Below are 19,724 nucleotides of genomic sequence, written 5' to 3'. Positions count from 1 at the left end.
AAATTTTTCTCTAGTTATACCTACAGATAAATTTAAAATTTTTTTTATTAATTTATAATAAAGGGTGGGAAAATGAGAAACTTTTTGAGGAAACTGGACCGAATCCGGAGCTACCCTGACTTCGTGTGCACTCGAAGACTGTTGTAACTGCAGTGATAGCAGTAAAAGTGGGAGAGCCAGGGTGTAATGTACATTTTCTATATCTATATATAGTGCGCAAGTACAGAAGATGTTCTTTCATTTCACCCAAAAAAAAATTGGCTTATACTTTTTTCGATAACCAAAATTCCTTCAATTTAACTTTATATATCTACATTCTACAATAAACTTCTTCGATTTCCATTTTTTAAACTCTTTTTGTCAATACTACAAATTCAAAAAGTTTGAGATTTGAAAATAACGTCTTGAAAATTTTAGAAAAAAAATTTTAATTTTGAATAATATTAATTTAGTTTTAAGTATAAATAAAATAAAAATATTTTAAATAACTAAATGTTATTTAAATAAATGTAAATTTTTTTTTACTAATATTTACTATTTTTATACTATATTTATTAATATTCTCAAGTAATAAACAATCGTTATGTAAAAAAGAATTAAACTATTTTATAAAAAAAAAAAATATTAAAATTTATTTTTATTATTTATATTTTTTATAAAAATTTCAAGCAAAAAAAAGTTAAAACAAAGTTTTAGCAAACTTTTAGTTTTAAGTAGAAAAGAAACGTCAAATGGAACAAGTTTTTCATGTTTAAGTGGAAAAAGTACGTCAAGTCAGACATTTTCAATTTTCCATTTTCAGTGAAAAAAAGTATATCGAGTCAGACAAAAGTGACTTATGTATCGAATATTTTCAATTTTAAATACAAAACAAAATGTAGGTTGAGAGTATTTTTCATTTTTAACTGAAAAAAGAATGTCCAATCGATTGGAATAAATTTTTAAAGTAAAAAAAATCCATTCAAACAGTTGCAATTTTAATTATATACAATCAATTTAGGGCAATTACCCAATTTTTGAGTGAAAAAATAATATCAAACCAGAGCTCTTTAATTTTATAGTAGAAAAAGCAAATTAAATATTAATCATCCATTTTTAATTCGAAAAAGAACAAAATTCATATCAATAAATGAATTTTGTTCTTTTTATAGATATACAGACAATCACAATAAATGTTATATTATAAATAATAAATTTAATTCCCATCATGTTTAAAAAAGAAATTTGTCTCTTATAAAACATTTAAAAATTATTTTGAAAATTAATTAACTCATTATATATAGTCACGCGATGATTATTACCCGAAGGAATATAAAATCGTTAAAGTCTTCATTGAAGAAGATCCATTTACCAAAGAGATCATATTCTTCAAGAGAGATCGTATATGCCTAACAAAGATTATAATAAAAAAAAAAAAGTAAATCCAAATTACGGGTCAGTATCCAAATTACAAGTTTCTCTTAAAGGGGTAGCGCGTTCTCATATATAAAATAACAAAAGGTTTCTTCATATTTAAAAAAAAATAAATAAAATTACAAGACATCAAATTTATCCAATTTTTCCAATTCAAATAAATAAATATTGACTTATTATAAGATTAATAAATTATTCAAGTATATTGTTAAGAGAATATTTTTTGAAAATATGTAATTTATAAATACGATGTATAAAGGATATAATTTAATAATTTTTTTTTATATTCATGTGACGTGAAGTAAGAATTTTACAAGGCAGTTTTTGATTTGTGCAATAAATTTCATATTTTAAAAGAGTGCGCGGGGCATTTCATTTGGCAAAGCAATTTTATAATGATGCTTGAAAACGATTGCGCCCCAAGATCAGGCACACAGAAACTTTAGAAAGATAATACGCATAAGTAGAGCGGCTTTAAGCGAGAGCATTACAGTTTTCGATAAAATAACAGTAATTACCTTTTTTGTGTGGCAGTAAGGGAAGGGATATACGCTCGCGTCTCCTTTAGCTCCTATCATGATCTGAAGATATAAGCGCGAGAAGTAAGAAGACACTATTGGAAATCCTCTTGTTTTCAGAGCTGATTACACCGATGTTTTCACGCCTTCTAACTAGGCGATCATTTTTTTTTTTTTTTTTTGATAATTTAACGCCACCTTTTTTCAAAAAACGTCCTTTCATCATAATTTTCTCATTTTCTGTAATTTCTTCTCCCTAAAAAAAACGACTCATTAACAAAATGTGAAATTATAATTTTAAAACAAATAAATTAAATTACAAATTATTAAAAATGAATAATTTCAAAATAAGATAATCTAAAATGGATAAATTCATGGAGTGTGACTTGTTTATGTAACTGTATGAAGGAGAAGGAGGGTTTAATGTTAAAGGAGTTTAGAGAATCATCCTGACCATGCGATACACCCCACGGAGGAAAAAAATTCTTCTACAATGGGATATACTATATACTTCCCGATGAAGAAGGCGTCACGCCACGTCCCTCGGATATTGCGACATGATGTATATATGTATATATAAGTAACACCATTAACATTTTTGTAAAGCCTATATGAATATATGCACTAAAACGAGGCCGATGCCATTCTAAGATATCGGTATACAAGAAGTACAATTAATCTTTTAAAAGCATATTACCAAGTAGTGTGTCATTGACATATCAATATTTCTTCCTTGACGACAATTATATATCTGATCAATTTTTTTTCCTTTTCTTTATATGTACTTTTTCTCCAATCCGTGTGAAAATTCTCACTCTGAAATTAAATAAATTTAAATTAAACAAGTGTATATTTTCGAAAAAAGAATATTAAAAAAATTCTAAAAAAACATAACCTCAAAATATACAAGTAAAAAAATTTGCTAATTAATGCAAACTTTAACTGATAATTAATTAAATATGTAACTAATTGATTAAATTCTCCCAATTAAATGGGTTTTAGTAATTTATAATAACCAAGGGATTATATTACTGGGAAATGGACCGAAATGACGAACTTCATTGTGAAGGTTAACGTTTAACTAACTTTTTGGTTAACTGTGCAAATAATAAAAAAAAGAAATTATGTAATAATTAGTCAATTGAAGAATTTCTATTTAAATTCAAGAGATACAAAATCAAAATATTACGAATGGAAATATCAGATTGAAATAAATATATACAGGTATAGAAAGTCTTTCATAATAAAATAGTAAGCATTATAATTATATACATATATACATATCGAATATGTGCTGGAAGATACAGCTCAATCGACGAACTATGAATGGTTGTGATAAATAGTATTGATATACTAATACTTCTAAAAGGCGATTGAACTCATTTCTATGGCGAGGGAGTGCCGCACATATGAAGCTCTTCGGCGGAAAAGCAACATCCTGTGCCTTGTCAACTGTCATATTGACAGTGTGTAGCGGGTGCCTGATCAAATATACATTTGTTTTAAAACCCCACCCATCTCGTTTCAAAAGAAATGTAATAATTCAAGAATGAGATTTATGGCCAATTAATTAAGACACATTTATATTATATATTACTATTAAATTACCTATATAAAATATTACCTGGAATTGTTATCACTGTTATCACTACGTCAAACACTTGGGGTGGATAAAATTTAACTAATATTTTCCGTTAGAAAAAACGGGGTCTACAGAAGTGAGGGTATTTCAAAAATAAAATTTGCGAACACATTAGAAAAAAAATTTGTCCAATATTTAAAATAATATTTAAATTGTGGCGCGAAAATTTGAAATGCGCGCGCAAACCGGAAGTTAAGAACCGCAAATAACCTAACCTTTGAAAATAACCTTAAATTTGTTATCAAAATATAGTTATTATTACTTTTTGTAATTAACAGAGAATTGAAAGAAAAATGTTTGGAAGACTAGCGACTTCTCTTTTTAATGCCGTTCCGTAAGTATTTGTGAATAAATTTTGTTTATAAAAACAATTATCTATTTTTTATTTCTAAGACAATTTTTAATATATTTTGTAATATAATTTATAGATCAATGCTAGGAAGGCAAGTGATATCATCGGTAAATGCTACGCCTTCATTATCCAATCAATTAATAAACGGAGGCTGCAATGTAATGTCAATTAGAAATAAAACAAGAAATTATTTTCCACGTCCAAATGAAGTTCAAAGAATTCGAAAACACGGATGGAAAACAAGAATGTCAACACTTTCAGGAAGAAAAATTATTATGAGAAGAATATTAAGAGGTTGTCATGTCTTGTCTCATTAATTATTACATTAGTTCTCTAATAAAAATATTCTAATTTGTATAAATATTTTCTATAATTTTTTTCCCGCTATTTTTTTATTTTTACTGAGCGCATAATTTTTTTTAAATTAAAAAAAAAATTCATTTACCTTCCAATCAAATTTCGTGGGAATTTTGTTTTTTGAAAAATTTATTAACAATTCTGTACAAACTGCCTCTCTTCTTCGTTTACTTCATTATTTGATTCAGTTTCATTGGATAATTCAAAACCAAGAGTATCAAATGTCCAGGAAAATTCAGGAAATAATGGAGCTTGAATATTTAGACTTTTTCCACGTTTTAAATAGTGGAGTAATTCAACTTGTCTTAAGTGAATATGTACTGGGATAATATTTTGCATTAATTCAGATAAATTTAATGCTTTTAAAAGTTTTTCATTAAGTATTGGTGGTTGACTAACTGAATCGAGAAATGGATTAACTGTCATCCATGTACCCATGATATTTTGAATTCTCGATCCATGATTATTATCACCAAGTACTGGACTATGTAATTTTGTCGCTGCAAATAATCTTATTGCATGATACTTTCTTGTTGTGACTTTCATTTCAATTAGAGAACTAAGATTCATTTTTGAATTTGATAATAGTTTATGTTCGATATCTATCATTTTGACATCTTGTCTTTTTATATCCATTTTAGACCACGTATCAACGAATACAGGCTAGAAAAATAATAAATAAATGATTAATAAAAGATTCTAAAAGAAAGAATATAATGAATTAAATAATTAAGATTTACTATACCCTTTCGAATTTTTTACAAGGACTTTTTAATAATTTTAATCCTAACTGCTTTTTTCCAATTGTTTCTTCACAAGGTCTAGTTGTAACTATCCAATAAGATTTTGTAAGTTTTTTTAAAGTAAGTGCTCGATGTTCGGTTGATAATATTGCATCTTCGACAGATTTATCAGCAGCAAGCAATGTAACTCCAGTCATATATCTATTTGAGAAAATATTTTGACAATTAAAATAAATGTTAAAGATAATAATAATTTATTATTATTACCTTTCAGGCGCTTTTACCAGTGTTAATTTTTCATAGCCAAGGTGTTTGGCAATGTATGGTAAGGAATTTGTTAATGTATAATTAACTTCATTTGAAATTTTATTAAGACTCTCTTGTAAATACCGAGACTTTCTATCCTTGTCGTCTCGATTTCTCGCAGCAATTCCGTATGGTTTATTTATAGCAACCAAGCCATCTATAAACAGTAAAATGTGAAATATATTTTTTTCGTTCCTTAAAAAATATAGTTTCTAAGTGATAATAAATTAATATTTTATAATATAAGAAAAAATCATTGTTTAAATTTGCAATAATATGTACAAAAAAGTAACTTACCTTTATTGTAAATCACATTTTGGACTAGAAATTCAGAAAATTCGTTGACAGATTTCCAAGGGTGAATTTGTTTATAAGGATGTTTTTCCTTCCAAGTATTTTTTGAATTTTGATAATTTGCTGAATTTTTATCTCTTGTTTGTTGATGAAGTAATCTATTATTGTTGTTTAATATTCCATTTAAAGCAAAAAGTCTTGATACATTCTTCATTTTCTGTAATTAATGTCTCTTTATTAAAATATACAATTATTATTTATTTACAAAGAGCACACTTTCATTATTTGAAAATATTTAAAGGTTAGGTTTACCCGCGATCTCAAACTACGCATGCGTCTCGACAACAGCGCTCATTGGTTTCTTATTCCCGCGGGTGTATTTAAAATACTTTAAAATCATTTTTTTTATTTGTATAAATATAATAAAAAATCAGTCACACGATATACAACGTTTATTTTTATTTTTATAAATAAAATTATTAGCTGATTAAAGTTTTTAAATTATCACAGTTTATCAATTATCACATTATCAATTGTTTCTCAAAATTAAATTTAAAACAAAAGGCAAACAATCAAGATGAGGGTACTATACATTTATAATTACGGTATTGAATTAAATGAATCAACAAGGTTAGGTTGTTGGTTGTCGTGTTGTCGATGATGGTGTGACTGTGACTTGCGATCCAGCTGATTCGTTCGTCCGCGAGAAAGGATTTTCCCCACCACATATTTAATGTGCTCTTTGCTCCGAAGTCGATTCACAACACTTCACCCGTTGAGAACGTGGTGAAATTTATATATACTGTGTATATTTTGAACAATAAGAATAAGGATGGCGCCAACACTCAGTAAATTTATCGACAAAAGAACTGCTGCTGGTGCTTTAACTATTTCAGCATTGATTTGGTTTTTAAAATCAAGAAGCAAAAAACGCATCGTTAAATCAAAGTATGTATTTCACAACTGTCACTCTAAATTCCTTTCATATACGAAACTTGTCATTAAAATCCTTACGAAGCAATTAAATGACACAACCACTATTGCACACTTTTTTCTTCACTTTTTCCTTTATTATCATTGTAATTTAATTTTAATTACTTTTTATTGCAGGAATAATTGGCCTAGTAATGATATTCACTATGTTATCAAAGAGGTATAAATATATGTATATAATGAAAAAAAAAAATTAATCTTTCTGTGATTAGACAATTATGCAATAACAAAATTAAATAAGATGATGTTTTTATGTAATTTTAATCTAACATTTATCTATTAATGAAATAATAATTAAATTAAATTGATTTTAATACAATTTACATTTTTTATTTTTTTTTATTTTTAGGAGAAGCCTAAAGGACCAAAAGCACATGTCAATGCAGCTTTTTTCAAACAATTGCGTCTATTACTTTCTATTGGAATACCTGGAGTTTTTTCTGTGGAATCGGCTTATATTTTTGTTATTGCCGCATCTCTTGTTGCTAGATCGATATGTGATTTATGGATGATTCAAACCGGAACATTAATCGAAACGTATAGTTTTTTTAAAAAAAAAATTTTTACCATCATCATCATTATTTATATTTAAATAACAAATGAATTTTTTTAGATCTATTGTTAATATGAATGCAGCTTTATTCAAGAAGAGACTTTTAAAATTTTTAGCTATTTTACCAATGGTAAATAGAAAATGATATTTTATAAAAAAATAATTTAATTTCACGTGAGTTTTATAATTTACGCATTCATTGGATTTTTTCAGGTTTCAGTGGTAAATAATGTTTTAAAATACAGTATAGGAGAAATGAAATTACGCTTGAGGACAAACATAAGTCGCTATATGATCGATCAGTATCTTAAGTAGGTGATTAATATTCAAGCATTTATTTATATATTTATATTATTTGGGTTCACACGATTTATTTTTTCATATAATAAAATGAACCCGTTGAAAAATTTATATAATCATATGATTAACATTCACCTATTAAGTCGGGTTAAAGGTGAATGGAATTGTTTGGACCTAAGTTACATTTTTAATTAAAAATAGCCTTTTGCATAAGCATTCTTGCTGAATCATAAATGAATAGTTAATTTAATTTTCAGGGGATTCACTTATTACAAAATGAGCAATTTGGATACGAGAATTGCAAATCCCGATCAATTATTGTCAACTGATGTTGATAAATTTTGCGAAAGCTGTACTGATCTCTATAGTAATCTTGCGAAACCAATGTTGGACATCTCTATTTATGTTTATAGATTAACGTCAACTCTTGGTGGACAGGTATATTAAAGTTCGATACCAATATTTAAGTTATTTCTAAATTCTAATAATTTCTTTTTTTAGACGCCACTTATAATGCTTTCGTATTTGATACTTGCTGGAGGTTTTTTGACACATTTACGAAAACCAATTTCACAATTAACAGTTAAAGAACAACGTCTTGAGGGTGAATATCGACACATTCATTCGCGATTAATAACAAATTCAGAAGAAGTTTCTTTCTATCAAGGAAGTTCACGTGAAAAACTAACACTTCTTGCTAGTTTTCACAAACTCGTAAGTTTGATTTACATTTTAAAATTCATTTATTTAAATTAAAAGCAATTATCAATTTTACACGATTAATTAACTTGTAAGTATTAATTTTGTATTTAAATTGTTAATTTTTTTTCTCAGGTAACGCATTTACGAAAATTCCTAGAATTCAGGGTAGCAATTGGTGTAGTTGATAATTTTGTTGGAAAATGTGCGTAAAATTTAAAAATACTTTTGCAATAAATCTTTTAAATTAAGAACATTTTTAATATATAAAATTGTTTAATATAAAATAATTTTAATTTTAGATGTGGCGTCAGTTGTTGGATTTTACGCCGTTAGTATACCATTCCTACAGAAAAATCATCCAATTCTTTCTGGTACACCAGATCATCGATTCAAGTATTATTATACTTATGGTCGTATGCTAGTGAAATTGGCAGAAGCAATTGGTCGATTAATTTTGGCTGGACGTGAAATGACACGATTGGCGGGATTCACTGCGAGAGTGACGGAAATTAAAAATGTTCTTGCTGATTTAAATGTAGGTAAATATGAAAGAACAATGGTTGCTGGTTTGACGACAAATTCAATTGGTCGGCCAGGTGATGGAAAAATTATAGCAAAAGACAATATGATTCGATTTGATTGTGTGCCACTTGTCACACCAAATGGCGATATTCTCATTAAGGAATTAAGTTTTGAAGTTAAATCTGGTATGAATGTTTTGGTTTGTGGACCAAATGGCTGTGGAAAGAGTTCACTTTTCCGAGTTTTAGGAGAAGTAAGTATAATTTTTTTTGAATTAAAAAAATTAATTAATTATTTATTTACTAGTTTTTAATGTAATATGAATTTTTTCAGCTCTGGCCAGTTTGGGGTGGTACTGTGACAAAACCGCCTCGTGGAAAATTATTCTACATTCCACAAAGGCCTTATATGACATTGGGAACATTGAGGGATCAAGTTATTTATCCACATACACGAGCGGAAATGATAAGACGTGGTAATGCAAAAGATGAGGATTTGAAGAAATTTTTGGATTTAGTTCAATTGGGTCATCTTTTGGAACGAGAGACACAATCAAATAGTCAAGGTCAAGGTTGGGATACAGTTGCCGATTGGATGGATGTTTTATCAGGAGGAGAAAAGCAACGAATAGCTGTAATTTTAATATTATTTCAAAATTGCTGATGCATTTAATTTATGACAGAAAAAAAAATTCATTTACATCTTCTTTTTTTTTTTGCGCAGATGGCGAGATTATTTTATCATAAACCACAATTTGCAATTCTCGATGAGTGCACAAGTGCTGTGAGTGTTGACGTTGAAGATTCTATGTACTCATATTGTAAACAAGAAAATATTACACTTTTTACCGTCTCTCATCGAAGATCTCTTTGGAAACATCATGAGGTATAATTTATTCCATTTTTTTCTCATTTTTTTTTCAATTAATGTAAATAAAAAATAATTTTAATTTGTTTTTAGTACTATTTGAGAATGGACGGACGAGGTGATTACGAATTTAAGCCAATTGACTCAGATACTCAAGAATTTGGTTCTTGAATAAATGGATTAAAAACCTTGCATCAAGGCTATGAAATTAGGAAAAGAAACATAATACTTGATAAAAACAATCGAGTTGAAATTGTATAGAGAATTACTTGATCAATGTGGTCGAGACGATTTAGAAAAGTGAGATGATCTCTTTTAAAGATCGTAGTATTCAAAAGTAAGGTTTTTTTTTTTGTTATTTAATACTTTCATACAGAACATAATTTATAAATAGAAAAATAGTTTCATTATAACGAAATTCAATTTCTTTTTTTATTTGCCAAAGTAGATTTTTAATTGAATATTATATTAGTAATTTTTAATTTAACTTTACTTAATAAATTTTGCACATTTAAATAATTACATATTAAGTAATTCAATGTTTATGTTTAAATGTAATTTTGATTGAACAAAAAATAATAGGTGAAACAAATGTACGTAAAATTTTACGTCATAAAACAATGAACAATTACCATTACAATAGAAAAAACTATTGTTTTTTTATGTATTAAAAGAGCAATGATAATTTTAATTGCACACTTTATAGATTTTTACATTTGAAAATAATTTTATTGTTAATGAATATTTCCTTATGTAAAATGTTTTTCACGAACAAAATCACTGAATCAAAAATAATTTTAAAATTATACTAGATAATAATTAATTAAAATGGAATGAATTCAAAATTTATTAATTAAAGAGAAAAAAAAAGTTCACTTTATAGTTTTAAATTCATTTTGTTAATTATAAATTTACATTATTGCATCTTATTGTTTGTAGATCACTTTTTGTAAATATTTTTCATGAAATAGATAAATATGTATGGGGTTGCTGGACAATAAAACTTTTACTGTTATAAATTATTTAATAATAATGATAAACCTATTACCATTATTAAAAAAAATTCAATTTCATTTAGTAGCTTTTTAAATAAATAATTACTAATTTAGCAATTTACACATAATTCAAATTTTGTAATATATGGCGGGAAATGAAAATTTCTTTATTCCACCAATAAGAAGTTACGGATTCTTCTCGTAGAATGTTATGATTGGTCAATAGAAAAGAATCGTTATACATAACCTTAAAATATACATATACAGTATATTTAAAAAGCTATCTATAATTTAATTAAGCTAATAATCAATCAAATTTAGTGCTTGATTGTTAAATAATTTAAGATACCTGTAACAATTATTCTAACTGTATGGTAATCATGTAATGTCATCGTAGTGTCATCATATTCCCCCTCTCTATAGAGAACAAAAGTGGAACTACTTTCTTGTGGCGTGTGTCACAGCGTTTAGATGTGTAACGCGGCTCGTGAATCTTACGAGAGACAAAACGAAATGTGAAATGTTTCTGATCGTAATGATCCGAAAAAATAAATATTTCTTTGCGTGCGTGAGTGAATAATTGTGGTCACACTTACCAGAATGGAGGCTGGTTCGTCGAGAAACGAGGAAGTTATAGCGCCAGGTAAACAATGGAGTCTGATGAAAATAGAATGATCATTTTTGTGAAAACATTAAGTGAGCGTGTGACTTGATTCTCAACTGTAAAGCGTTCTTTTCTTTCAGAGCTGTACTTCCTGATTGCCAAGTTTCTCACGGCAGGGCCATGTCAAGATGCTGCGAAGGTATAATGAAATAAAATTGTCTTGTGTAGTTGAAAATTTTATCATAAGCTAACCTCAAAAATTTTCACTTTCCAGGTGTTAAAAGGAGAATTGGAGCGGATCAAGGTAAGACTAAAACTTTGCAGTTGACGTTTTGCCGGGGGTCACTGTACATAGCCAGTGGCTCCACATGGTTTGCACGTGGTTTCTGCTTGTCAAAACATTAGAATTGCAATGTTAGTGACATTGCGTCATTGATTGTGATACTATTTTTTTTGAGAAAAAAAAAAAATTTTTTTCTTATTTTTAATTTTGTTTTTGGTTTTTTTCACAGATTTTACCCCAAAGACTCGATTGGGAAGGAAATTTACATAATCAAAGTTTTGAGGAATTGGTATGTATTAATTTTGCCATTATTGAAGTTGAAAATTGAAATAATTTTCAAATTAATGAATTAGAGGTGGGTTTATAATATTAATTGAGGATTTAATTTTATTTATGGCTCTTTTCATTCAGTTCTTATCGGTCGATAAATGGTTGCGGAGGTTTGGTTCACTGGTAAATAAAGTACCTTTGTCGTGTCTCTTCAACCCCCATTCCGAATCCCACTCTTGTTTCCTTCTTTAGCACTCCTTTCTCCTCACACCCCCTCTTCTAAAAAAGTCAGTGTGTGTATAGCTGTTGCACAAGTCTCCCCACTGTTGATTCTTTCATCCAATGATATTTTTCCGTCGGCCATTTTGACCAGGCTGATCAATGAATATATGTTTACGCGTCGTATTTATAGAACTGCCATACTGCGCGTAATAACACAAGTTTTCCAATTGGTTACAATTTCTTAAAAGTGTATTCATTGGTCCAGTTTGTGATATGATTTTTGTTTAGTTTTTCAAATTTTGGCGGAAAAATTTATTTAGAAATTGTTTGAATAATTTTTTGTTTCCTTTCTTTTTAGGAAAAAAAATATTCTCACATTGGAACACAACATCTTTTGCAAATATGTGCTCGAATTGGTCCAGTTTTGGAGAAGGAAATTCCTCCTTGTATAACTGGAGCTATTTCCTTATTAGGGGCAGGAAAACAATCGCTTCTACGCACAAAAGCAGGTAAGAAAATAGAAATTGTTTCTATTTTAATTTTCCTTTTTAAAATTACATTTTTGTCCAATGAAAATTATGAGTTACTTTCTAATTTAGATTTGTTGCAAAATTCTCGTGGAGTTTCACTTTATTCTGGAAGATTAAGTGGAAAGACTTTTATGGGAGTTTCGAATTCATCGATGATACATAATGTTGGTAAGTTGGTGATAATTTTAAATTTTAGAATCGAGATGAAAAATAGATTAGTTTTGTAATTTTTTTTTTTATTCTGCAGTTAAAGTTCTTCAAGGTAGAGAGAATTCTGGACCATTAAGTAGACACGAAGTGATTCAACCATCATTTTACAATAAATTACAATTATATCGTCATACATTGGGACATTTGTCAGCTGTTTATTGTGTTCTTTATGATCGCACTGGTAAATATGTGATAACCGGTGCTGATGATTTACTTGTAAAAGTTTGGAGTTCAAGCGATGGTCGTTTATTGGCAACTTTTCGTGGTGCTTCAGCTGAAATTATGGATATTGCAGTGAATTTTGATAATACTTTATTGGCAGCCGGAAGTTTGGATAAAGTATTACGTGTTTGGTGTTTTCAAACAATGTCACCGGTTGCCGTTTTATCGGGACATTCAGGAATGATAACATCAGTGAAATTTTGTCCGATATCAAGTAATGATATTTATTATTTAGTGTCAACAAGTAGCGATGGTTCTGTTGCATTTTGGCCACATACGAAGAAAACAAATGAGAGAGCTGTTTTTCAAACGAAACCAATACAATATCATGAGAAAATGCGTCCAGGACAGGCGCAAATGATTTGTGCTTCGTTTAGTGCAGGTGGTGCATTTATGGCAGCTGGTTCGGCTGATCATCATGTTCGTGTTTATGCAATGATTGGTGATGAAGGTCCAAGACGTGTACTTGAAGTTGAAGCACACAGTGACACTGTCGATAGTATTCAATGGTGTCATCATCATGGTCTAAGATTTATTTCCGGTTCAAAAGATGGTACTGCTAATGTTTGGCATTTTGAGCAACAACAGTGGATGCATAAACGTCTTATAATGACGGCAAAATTACCAGGCGAGCCAGAAGTCGATGAGGAAACGACAAAAAAAGCGAAAGTTACTATGGTCAATTGGGATTCGAGTGATGAGTTTGTTATAACAGCTGTTAACGATAGTTCACTAAAGGTATGGAATGCAAGAACGGCGGAATTAGTAAAAGTTCTACGTGGTCATAAGGATGAAGTTTTTGTTCTTGAATCACATCCAATTGATCCGAGAATTATTTTAAGTGCCGGTCACGATGGACAGTTGATTATTTGGGATGTATTGAAATCCGATCCAATAGCATGTTTTCAAAATTTCATTCAAGGACAAGGTAATGGTGCAGTTTTTGATGCAAAATGGTCACCCGATGGAACAATGTTGGCTGCTACTGATTCACATGGTCATTTGATGATGTATGGTTTTGGTGCCGGTGTTGAATTATTGAAAATTGTACCAAAAGAATTGTTCTTTCATACGGACTATCGACCATTGATAAGAGATTCGAATAATTATGTTTTGGATGAGCAGACACAAACGGCGCCGCATTTAATGCCACCACCATTTTTGGTTGATGTTGATGGTAATCCGTATCCACCGGCATTACAACGATTGGTGCCTGGTAGGGAAAATTGTCGTGGTGAACAATTGGTGCCTAATATTGCTGTGGGAGCTGGTGGAATGCAAGAAGTTATTGAAGGTCTTCCAGCACATGAACCACGTTCGAATATTGATAGATTGATCGAGGCACTTGCACAGAGGCAGAATATAAATGTTGAAGGTGAAAATGTTGAGAATGAACGTGATGATAATCAAGGTGAAGCGCCATTGAGACAAATATCAAGTCCAAGGGGTAATCGTCCAGGATTGAGACGAGTTGGTGATGTTGAAGGTGTGAGACAAAGTAGTGGTAATTGGCAACGTGATAATACAACACCTTGGAATAAACCGATTTTAGTGAAACCATTGAATCCAGCTACTCTTGAAACTCAATTGAATCAGATAAATGCAATGGCTGAAATGGAATTGGAATCGTGGCGAAGAGAAATGCAACGAAGGCCAAAGATTGTTTCAACTGGTAATGAAATGCAAGGTGGTATTGGTAATCGTTTGAATCGTAATAAACGAAATCGAGCAACAAGACATGGATATAGAACAAGAGCGGCGAGAGAAGATGAACAAGAAGAAGAGGATTATGATGATCCCGATGCAAATGCAACAAGTGGTAGTTCGGCGAGTTCTAATAGTAATGATTCATCGGCTGATGACGCTGATATTTGTTCGGATAGTTCGAGTTCGAATCCAAGTAGTGAATATTCAGATTGGATGGCTGATCATGGAGTTAATTTAGAACCACCGAAACGAAGTAAACGTAGACCAGTGAAGAAGAGATCAGTGACACCGCAAAGTGACACTGATCGACGACGAAGTCAACGACCGAAGAAGAAAGTTGTTATACCAGCACCAAATGGACTTGATGAAGTGCCTGAAGCATATCGTCCAACTGAATGGCTCACTGAAGTGATACCGAGAAAAGCGCCTTATTATCCACAAATGGGAGATGAAATTGTTTACTTTCGACAGGGTCATCAATTTTATATTGATGCGGTGAAAAAGAAAAAAGTCTACGAATTGGGACCACGTTGTGAGCCATGGTCAAAAATGACCATCAAAGCCATGGAATATGTGAAAGTTGTTGGTATTAAATACGAGATACGACCGCCTAGACTTTGTTGTTTAAAACTTGCGATAATGGATGAAGATGGTCGTTTGACAGGTGAAAATTTTACCATTAAATATCACGATATGGCCGATGTTCTTGATTTTCTTGTACTTAGACAAACATTTGAAACGGCATTGGCACGTTCATGGTCGTTGGGCGATAGATTTCGTTGTATGATTGACGATGGCTGGTGGATGGGACAAATTCAATCGATGGAGCCGCTCGATGAAAATTTTCCCGATTCTTATTTTATGTGCTTCCACGTGAGATGGGACAATGGTGAAATTGAAAAAATGAGTCCCTGGGATCTTGAACCAGTTGATGAGGAGAGACTTCCCGATGTTGTTGGTGGTGCTGTTCCTGTGCTTCCAGAAGAAATTCAAGCAATTTTATATCAACCACAGGCCGAGGAATGGCCAATGGGCGACAGAGAGGCGACATGTCGACGAATTATACGTGGACTTGATCAAGTTATGAGTTTAGCAATTGCCGAACCATTTGTCGTTCCTGTTGATCTTAATATTTATCCCTCGTACGCTTTTGTCGTTGAATATCCCATTGATTTGTCAACAATAAAAGCACGATTTGAAAATCATTTTTATCGAAGAATCACCTCTGCACAATTTGATGTTAGATATTTGGCAACGAATGCTGAAGAATTCAATGAGCCACACAGTCATATTGTTAAACAGGCGAGGATCGTCACTGATCTTTGTTTAAAGATTATAAAGTAAGTTAGCCAAAAATGAATTATTAAGTAATTCTTTTTGTTTGTAGATAAATATTTATTTTTCTCTTTTTTTTGCAGAGATACCACAGAATTAGATGTTGCAGCAGTTTATCATCAATTAGTTGATACGTATCATTCATCCGAGTCTGATATTGATGTAGAAGAAAATAGTGAAAAACCCTCAACTAGTAGATTAAGATCATCTTCGAGTAAACGACTGAGATCACAAACATTTGCTCAAGATTGGAAAACTGCCTGTCGCCAATTATTAGAAACACTTTGGCAGTGTGAAGATTCAATTCCGTTTAGGTATGATTATTTTAATTTTCTTAGAAAATTAAAGAAATTATTGAAAAATTGTGAAAATAATATATTTTTTTTTTTTTGTAGGGAACCTGTAGATAGGCTCGAGCACGGAGATTATTATCAAATTATTGACACACCAATGGATCTAGGAACAGTAAAAGAAGATTTAACAGGTGGAAATTATGAAACACCCGCGGAATTTGCCAAAGATGTGAGATTAATTTTTACAAATAGCAGAACTTATAATACGAATAAACGTTCAAAGGTAATTATATTAATAATAATAGTGTTAATTATATTAATTTATAATTTTTTTATTACATCAATAAAATGAATTTGTTTTTTTTCAGATATTCACAATGACAATAAGATTATCAGCAATGTTTGAAGAATTGATGCGCAAAGTTTTATCTGGCTGGAAATCGGCAAATAGACGAATGTCAAACGATAAAAGGAAACCAAAAGAAAAATCGAAAGTAAAAGGAAAGGGTAAAGCGATAACAAAAGGAGGCAAACGACTAACAAATGGAGCTGGTGAGTAAAAACAATTTTTTTTTACTGAATTTATTTATTTAAACAATTGTGACGCGCTCTTTCACTTCAAAATGTCGCTTTAATTGTTCACAGGACCGTCAAGGGAATCTGATAGTAGTGATGAAAATGATGGGAATAATGTAAATTATGAGGATTACGATGATGATGACGATGACGACGATTCAACTCGAAACGATGGTCCAGGTAAGAAACTAAAAAATTTAATTGCACTTAGCCATTTTTTATAATCACGATATTAAAATAAAAAATCTTAATGTTCTAAAAATAAGAAAATTATATAATTTTGCTTAATTTAAAAAAAATTCTAATTGGAACTGAATTATTTCTCCAGGTCCATCGCGATTAGCAAATGGACACGTGAAGCGTACTGGCACTTCTTCTCGATCAAATATAAAACACAGGTTACCGAGGAATGCATCGCCAAAGAAAAATAAATTGAACTATGGTGAAATGAGTGATTCCGAAGTATCGGAAAGTGAGAGCAGTAATAGTGAACCTTTCCGTAGAACTAGATCAAGGAAGACAATAGCCAGTGATGTCAATGACAGTGATTCGGAGGAAAGTTACAAACCAGGAGGTCGTGGTAAACAAACAAAGAAGAATCGAGCAAAAAATAGTAGATTAAAGGTAATTAAACCGAAAAAGAAGCGACTAATTGACGATGAAGACGACGACGACGATCAAGAAGATGAGGATGAAGATGACGACAATGAAGAAGAAGAAGAGGAAGAAGAAGAAAACAATGAAGAGGAGACTGAAACATTTTCCTTGAATCAACGAATTTTCGTGGCACAATCGTCCGAAGAAAGTGAACATGAAGTTATTCGTCGAACAAGTTCAAGGGCCTGTAAGGTTGTGAATAAAAATATTAGTCAAAGTGCATCGAACGATAATAGTATCAGTGAAAGTGCCGAGGAGGAACAAAATAATGGATCAAATGATCCTCAAGATTCTGATAGTCAGGATACTGATTCACCATTAAAATCGACACGATCTCAAACAAGGTCTCAAATGTCTCATGATTCAGATAGCCAAGATGAAACACAATCGTCACGAAGACGTGGTAAACGTCCTCATTACAATGAAGACAGCGAGGATAGTAATGGCGAACCGGTGAGAAATCGTCGTAATGTTAAAAAAAGATGTTACACGGAAGAAAGTGACGAGAGTGTGCCAGAAGTTAGAAATGGTATAACAATTAGCAGCAGGGGACGTGTACGTAAAATGACTGCTCGTGCTAGAGCCTATCTTCTAGAACCACCTTAACGGCCTTTTTTTCAGTTAGTGATATTCTATTAAAAAAAATAGTCGATGAATTTTAACCGACAAAAGTAACGAATTAAACGAGTTATTAAGAATTCACATTCTTTTTTACTCGTGTTTTTGTGATCAAGATTAGATCAGATTTTACAATTTAATTATTCTGTAAATAGTGAATTCATTACTGATTAAGGGGATTTAGAATTACATTTGTTGTGCACAATGACATTGAAAATGAATTTTTCAACAATCTTCAGGGGGAAAAAAAGAATTATTAATTGAAACACAAAAGAAAAGCGATTAATTAAATAAAATACGTTAAAACGAAGATACGCGATTCTTTTGAAAAAAGCCATTAAAATTAAGAAAAATAAAAATTGTGCGATTTTGATAATTTTTTTTCAACAAATCGACACACTTATGATTGAAGAAAATATTTGTGTCCTTAACAAATTTTCAGGGAATAACATTTTTCATGCACACTGTCCAAACTATAGACATAAAAAGGTTTTCTTTTCTTCTAAACTTAACAGTTAATGCTTGATAGTTTTGTCTTATATGTTTATAAAAAAAAATAATTCTTGTTTCGAAATTAACAAAAAACATTCTGTTAATTTCTTATTTAATCAAAAGTTCTTTTCATTTCTTTTTTTAAATTTGTACGTTTGTAAATTCTCATTTGTATTTGTATACAATTTCTTCTGTAAAACGTACCAAAAAAAAAAGAAAAGATTTCATTGGTTTTTACCAGAGGAGAGGATCGAGATGTAAAATGATTTTAATTATGTGAATAATTTTCATTATTATGCGTTACCAATTATTTATATTTCAAAGTTATCACAATTGAATCTATGCGAAATTGTCAGAACGAGAAAAAGACATTGATTTGAAAAAAAAAACTAATTCCAATCGAATTGAAACTTACAACATATCTCAGTAAAAAGAAAAATTAAGATGAAATTAGATATTTGTATTTCAATTTTCTTTTCAAAAATTGAAAAAAATGTATTTAAAAAGAAATTTTGTTACTCTGGTATAGTTTTTAAAAAAAAATTGCATTGTAATTTTTATATAAATGTATAGTAAAACCTGAAAGCGAAGATAATTGTATTTCCAAAGTAGTTTACAGAGAAATAATTGTTAGTCTCATTTATTGGACGTCTCGACTGTCTTGAAGTCATTGTGATATTAGATTAAGATTATATTAAAATAATTAATGTAATAAACAAACAAAATGGCTTAGCAATGATTATTTTTTTAAAAAAAAGAAAGCTAAGTGTGAATATGCACCGTTTAAAGCGGGTTTATTATTCTTATTTAACTGCGAGATAAAAAAAGAGTTTAACTTGAGTTTTCAGTCCCATTTTTTCATCTACCTGAATTTTATACATAAAATAGTTAGCCTATTGTTCAAATGGCAAATCCCTTAAATAAATTAATATAATTTTCTTTGTATGTTCCATTAGGTTTTTAGATTATTTATCAAATGGAGAGTCATTAAATAATAAAATAATGGCTTTTCATAATCATCAAGTAGTTTTTATTACGTGTATACTTAAAAACAAAAACAATGCACTTCTTTATTTTCAGTGGTAAAATTATGTACAGTGCAGTTTTCATTACGAATACTAATAAATTCTTATAAAATTGTTTGCTAA

The 19,724-nt window shown here is 30.1% G+C and overlaps 5 protein-coding genes across 10 annotated transcripts in view; 3 read left to right on the top strand and 2 right to left on the bottom strand.

Annotated features, from left to right (window-relative positions):
* LOC127291008 (thrombospondin type-1 domain-containing protein 4) overlaps positions 1-4,397 on the bottom strand; it is a 14,683-nt gene extending 10,286 nt beyond the window's left edge. For 2 of the 3 annotated variants that reach the window (XR_007844523.1, XM_051319889.1), the window contains exons 1-3: positions 4,371-4,397; positions 2,629-2,747; positions 1,932-2,187 (exon numbers count right to left, since the gene is read on the bottom strand). The gene's annotated coding sequence lies outside the window, so the exon portion shown is untranslated. Of the gene's footprint in view, positions 1-24; positions 139-1,931; positions 2,188-2,628; positions 2,748-4,370 lie in introns of those variants that run through there. The other variant, XR_007844524.1, reaches the window with a different exon arrangement.
* LOC127291026 (39S ribosomal protein L34, mitochondrial) overlaps positions 1-19,724 on the top strand; it is a 456,612-nt gene that overhangs the window by 201,274 nt on the left and 235,614 nt on the right. For 2 of the 3 annotated variants that reach the window (XM_051319916.1, XM_051319915.1), the window contains exons 2-3: positions 3,837-3,907; positions 4,002-4,286. In XM_051319916.1, the coding sequence (XP_051175873.1) occupies positions 3,867-3,907; positions 4,002-4,242 (282 nt within the window). In that variant the 5' untranslated portion in view covers positions 3,837-3,866 and the 3' untranslated portion in view covers positions 4,243-4,286. Of the gene's footprint in view, positions 1-3,743; positions 3,908-4,001; positions 4,287-19,724 lie in introns of those variants that run through there. The other variant, XM_051319914.1, reaches the window with a different exon arrangement.
* On the bottom strand, positions 4,394-11,301 carry LOC127291020 (ribosomal large subunit pseudouridine synthase C-like). 2 transcript variants are annotated; one of them, XM_051319906.1, is made up of 5 exons: positions 11,154-11,301; positions 5,629-5,842; positions 5,293-5,488; positions 5,028-5,226; positions 4,394-4,945 (listed from the first exon to the last, which is right to left on the bottom strand). In XM_051319906.1, the coding sequence occupies exons 2-5, from the start codon at positions 5,837-5,839 to the stop codon at positions 4,415-4,417; spliced, it is 1,137 nt and encodes a 378-aa protein (XP_051175863.1). In that variant the 5' UTR covers positions 5,840-5,842; positions 11,154-11,301; the 3' UTR covers positions 4,394-4,414. The 2 variants fall into 2 exon arrangements, with proteins under 2 accessions (XP_051175863.1, XP_051175862.1); XM_051319905.1 differs by lacking the exon at positions 11,154-11,301 and adding an exon at positions 5,938-5,973.
* LOC127291012 (ATP-binding cassette sub-family D member 3) lies at positions 6,256-10,297 on the top strand. The gene is made up of 12 exons (XM_051319895.1): positions 6,256-6,573; positions 6,736-6,778; positions 6,968-7,155; positions 7,232-7,301; positions 7,385-7,482; positions 7,729-7,909; positions 7,973-8,185; positions 8,306-8,375; positions 8,473-8,948; positions 9,029-9,328; positions 9,419-9,580; positions 9,656-10,297. The coding sequence occupies exons 1-12, from the start codon at positions 6,458-6,460 to the stop codon at positions 9,731-9,733; spliced, it is 1,995 nt and encodes a 664-aa protein (XP_051175852.1). The 5' UTR covers positions 6,256-6,457; the 3' UTR covers positions 9,734-10,297.
* On the top strand, positions 11,014-19,724 carry LOC127291004 (bromodomain and WD repeat-containing protein 3). Its single transcript, XM_051319882.1, has 12 exons — positions 11,014-11,200; positions 11,302-11,360; positions 11,436-11,465; positions 11,674-11,733; positions 12,295-12,445; positions 12,536-12,634; positions 12,714-15,945; positions 16,024-16,254; positions 16,336-16,516; positions 16,602-16,785; positions 16,879-16,989; positions 17,138-19,724. Exons 1-12 carry the CDS (start codon positions 11,158-11,160, stop codon positions 18,070-18,072), a joined length of 5,316 nt encoding a protein of 1,771 aa, XP_051175839.1. The 5' UTR covers positions 11,014-11,157; the 3' UTR covers positions 18,073-19,724.

Source organism: Leptopilina boulardi, unplaced genomic scaffold, assembly GCF_019393585.1.
Source record: "Leptopilina boulardi isolate dan_hultmark-lab unplaced genomic scaffold, ZJU_Lbou_2.1 LbouV2_123, whole genome shotgun sequence".
NCBI lineage: Eukaryota > Metazoa > Arthropoda > Insecta > Hymenoptera > Figitidae > Leptopilina > Leptopilina boulardi.
Note: the sequence above shows the minus strand (reverse complement) of the source record. Positions and strands in the feature narration are given on the sequence as shown.

Coding starts and splice junctions, on each gene's coding strand:
- LOC127291020 (XM_051319905.1), bottom strand. CDS start 5,958: ATGCGTAGTTTGAGATCGCGG. Junction 5,843..5,937: donor TGCGTAGTTTGAGATCGCGG/GTAAACCTAACC, acceptor CATTAATTACAG/AAAATGAAGAATGTATCAAG. Junction 5,227..5,292: donor CTGGTAAAAGCGCCTGAAAG/GTAATAATAATA, acceptor TTTCTCAAATAG/ATATATGACTGGAGTTACAT.
- LOC127291012 (XM_051319895.1), top strand. CDS start 6,458: ATGGCGCCAACACTCAGTAAATTTATCGACAAAAGAACTGCTGCTGGT. Junction 6,779..6,967: donor TTCACTATGTTATCAAAGAG/GTATAAATATAT, acceptor TTTTATTTTTAG/GAGAAGCCTAAAGGACCAAA. Junction 8,949..9,028: donor TTTTCCGAGTTTTAGGAGAA/GTAAGTATAATT, acceptor GAATTTTTTCAG/CTCTGGCCAGTTTGGGGTGG.
- LOC127291004 (XM_051319882.1), top strand. CDS start 11,158: ATGGAGGCTGGTTCGTCGAGAAACGAGGAAGTTATAGCGCCAG. Junction 16,786..16,878: donor ACGACTAACAAATGGAGCTG/GTGAGTAAAAAC, acceptor AATTGTTCACAG/GACCGTCAAGGGAATCTGAT. Junction 16,990..17,137: donor AACTCGAAACGATGGTCCAG/GTAAGAAACTAA, acceptor TTATTTCTCCAG/GTCCATCGCGATTAGCAAAT.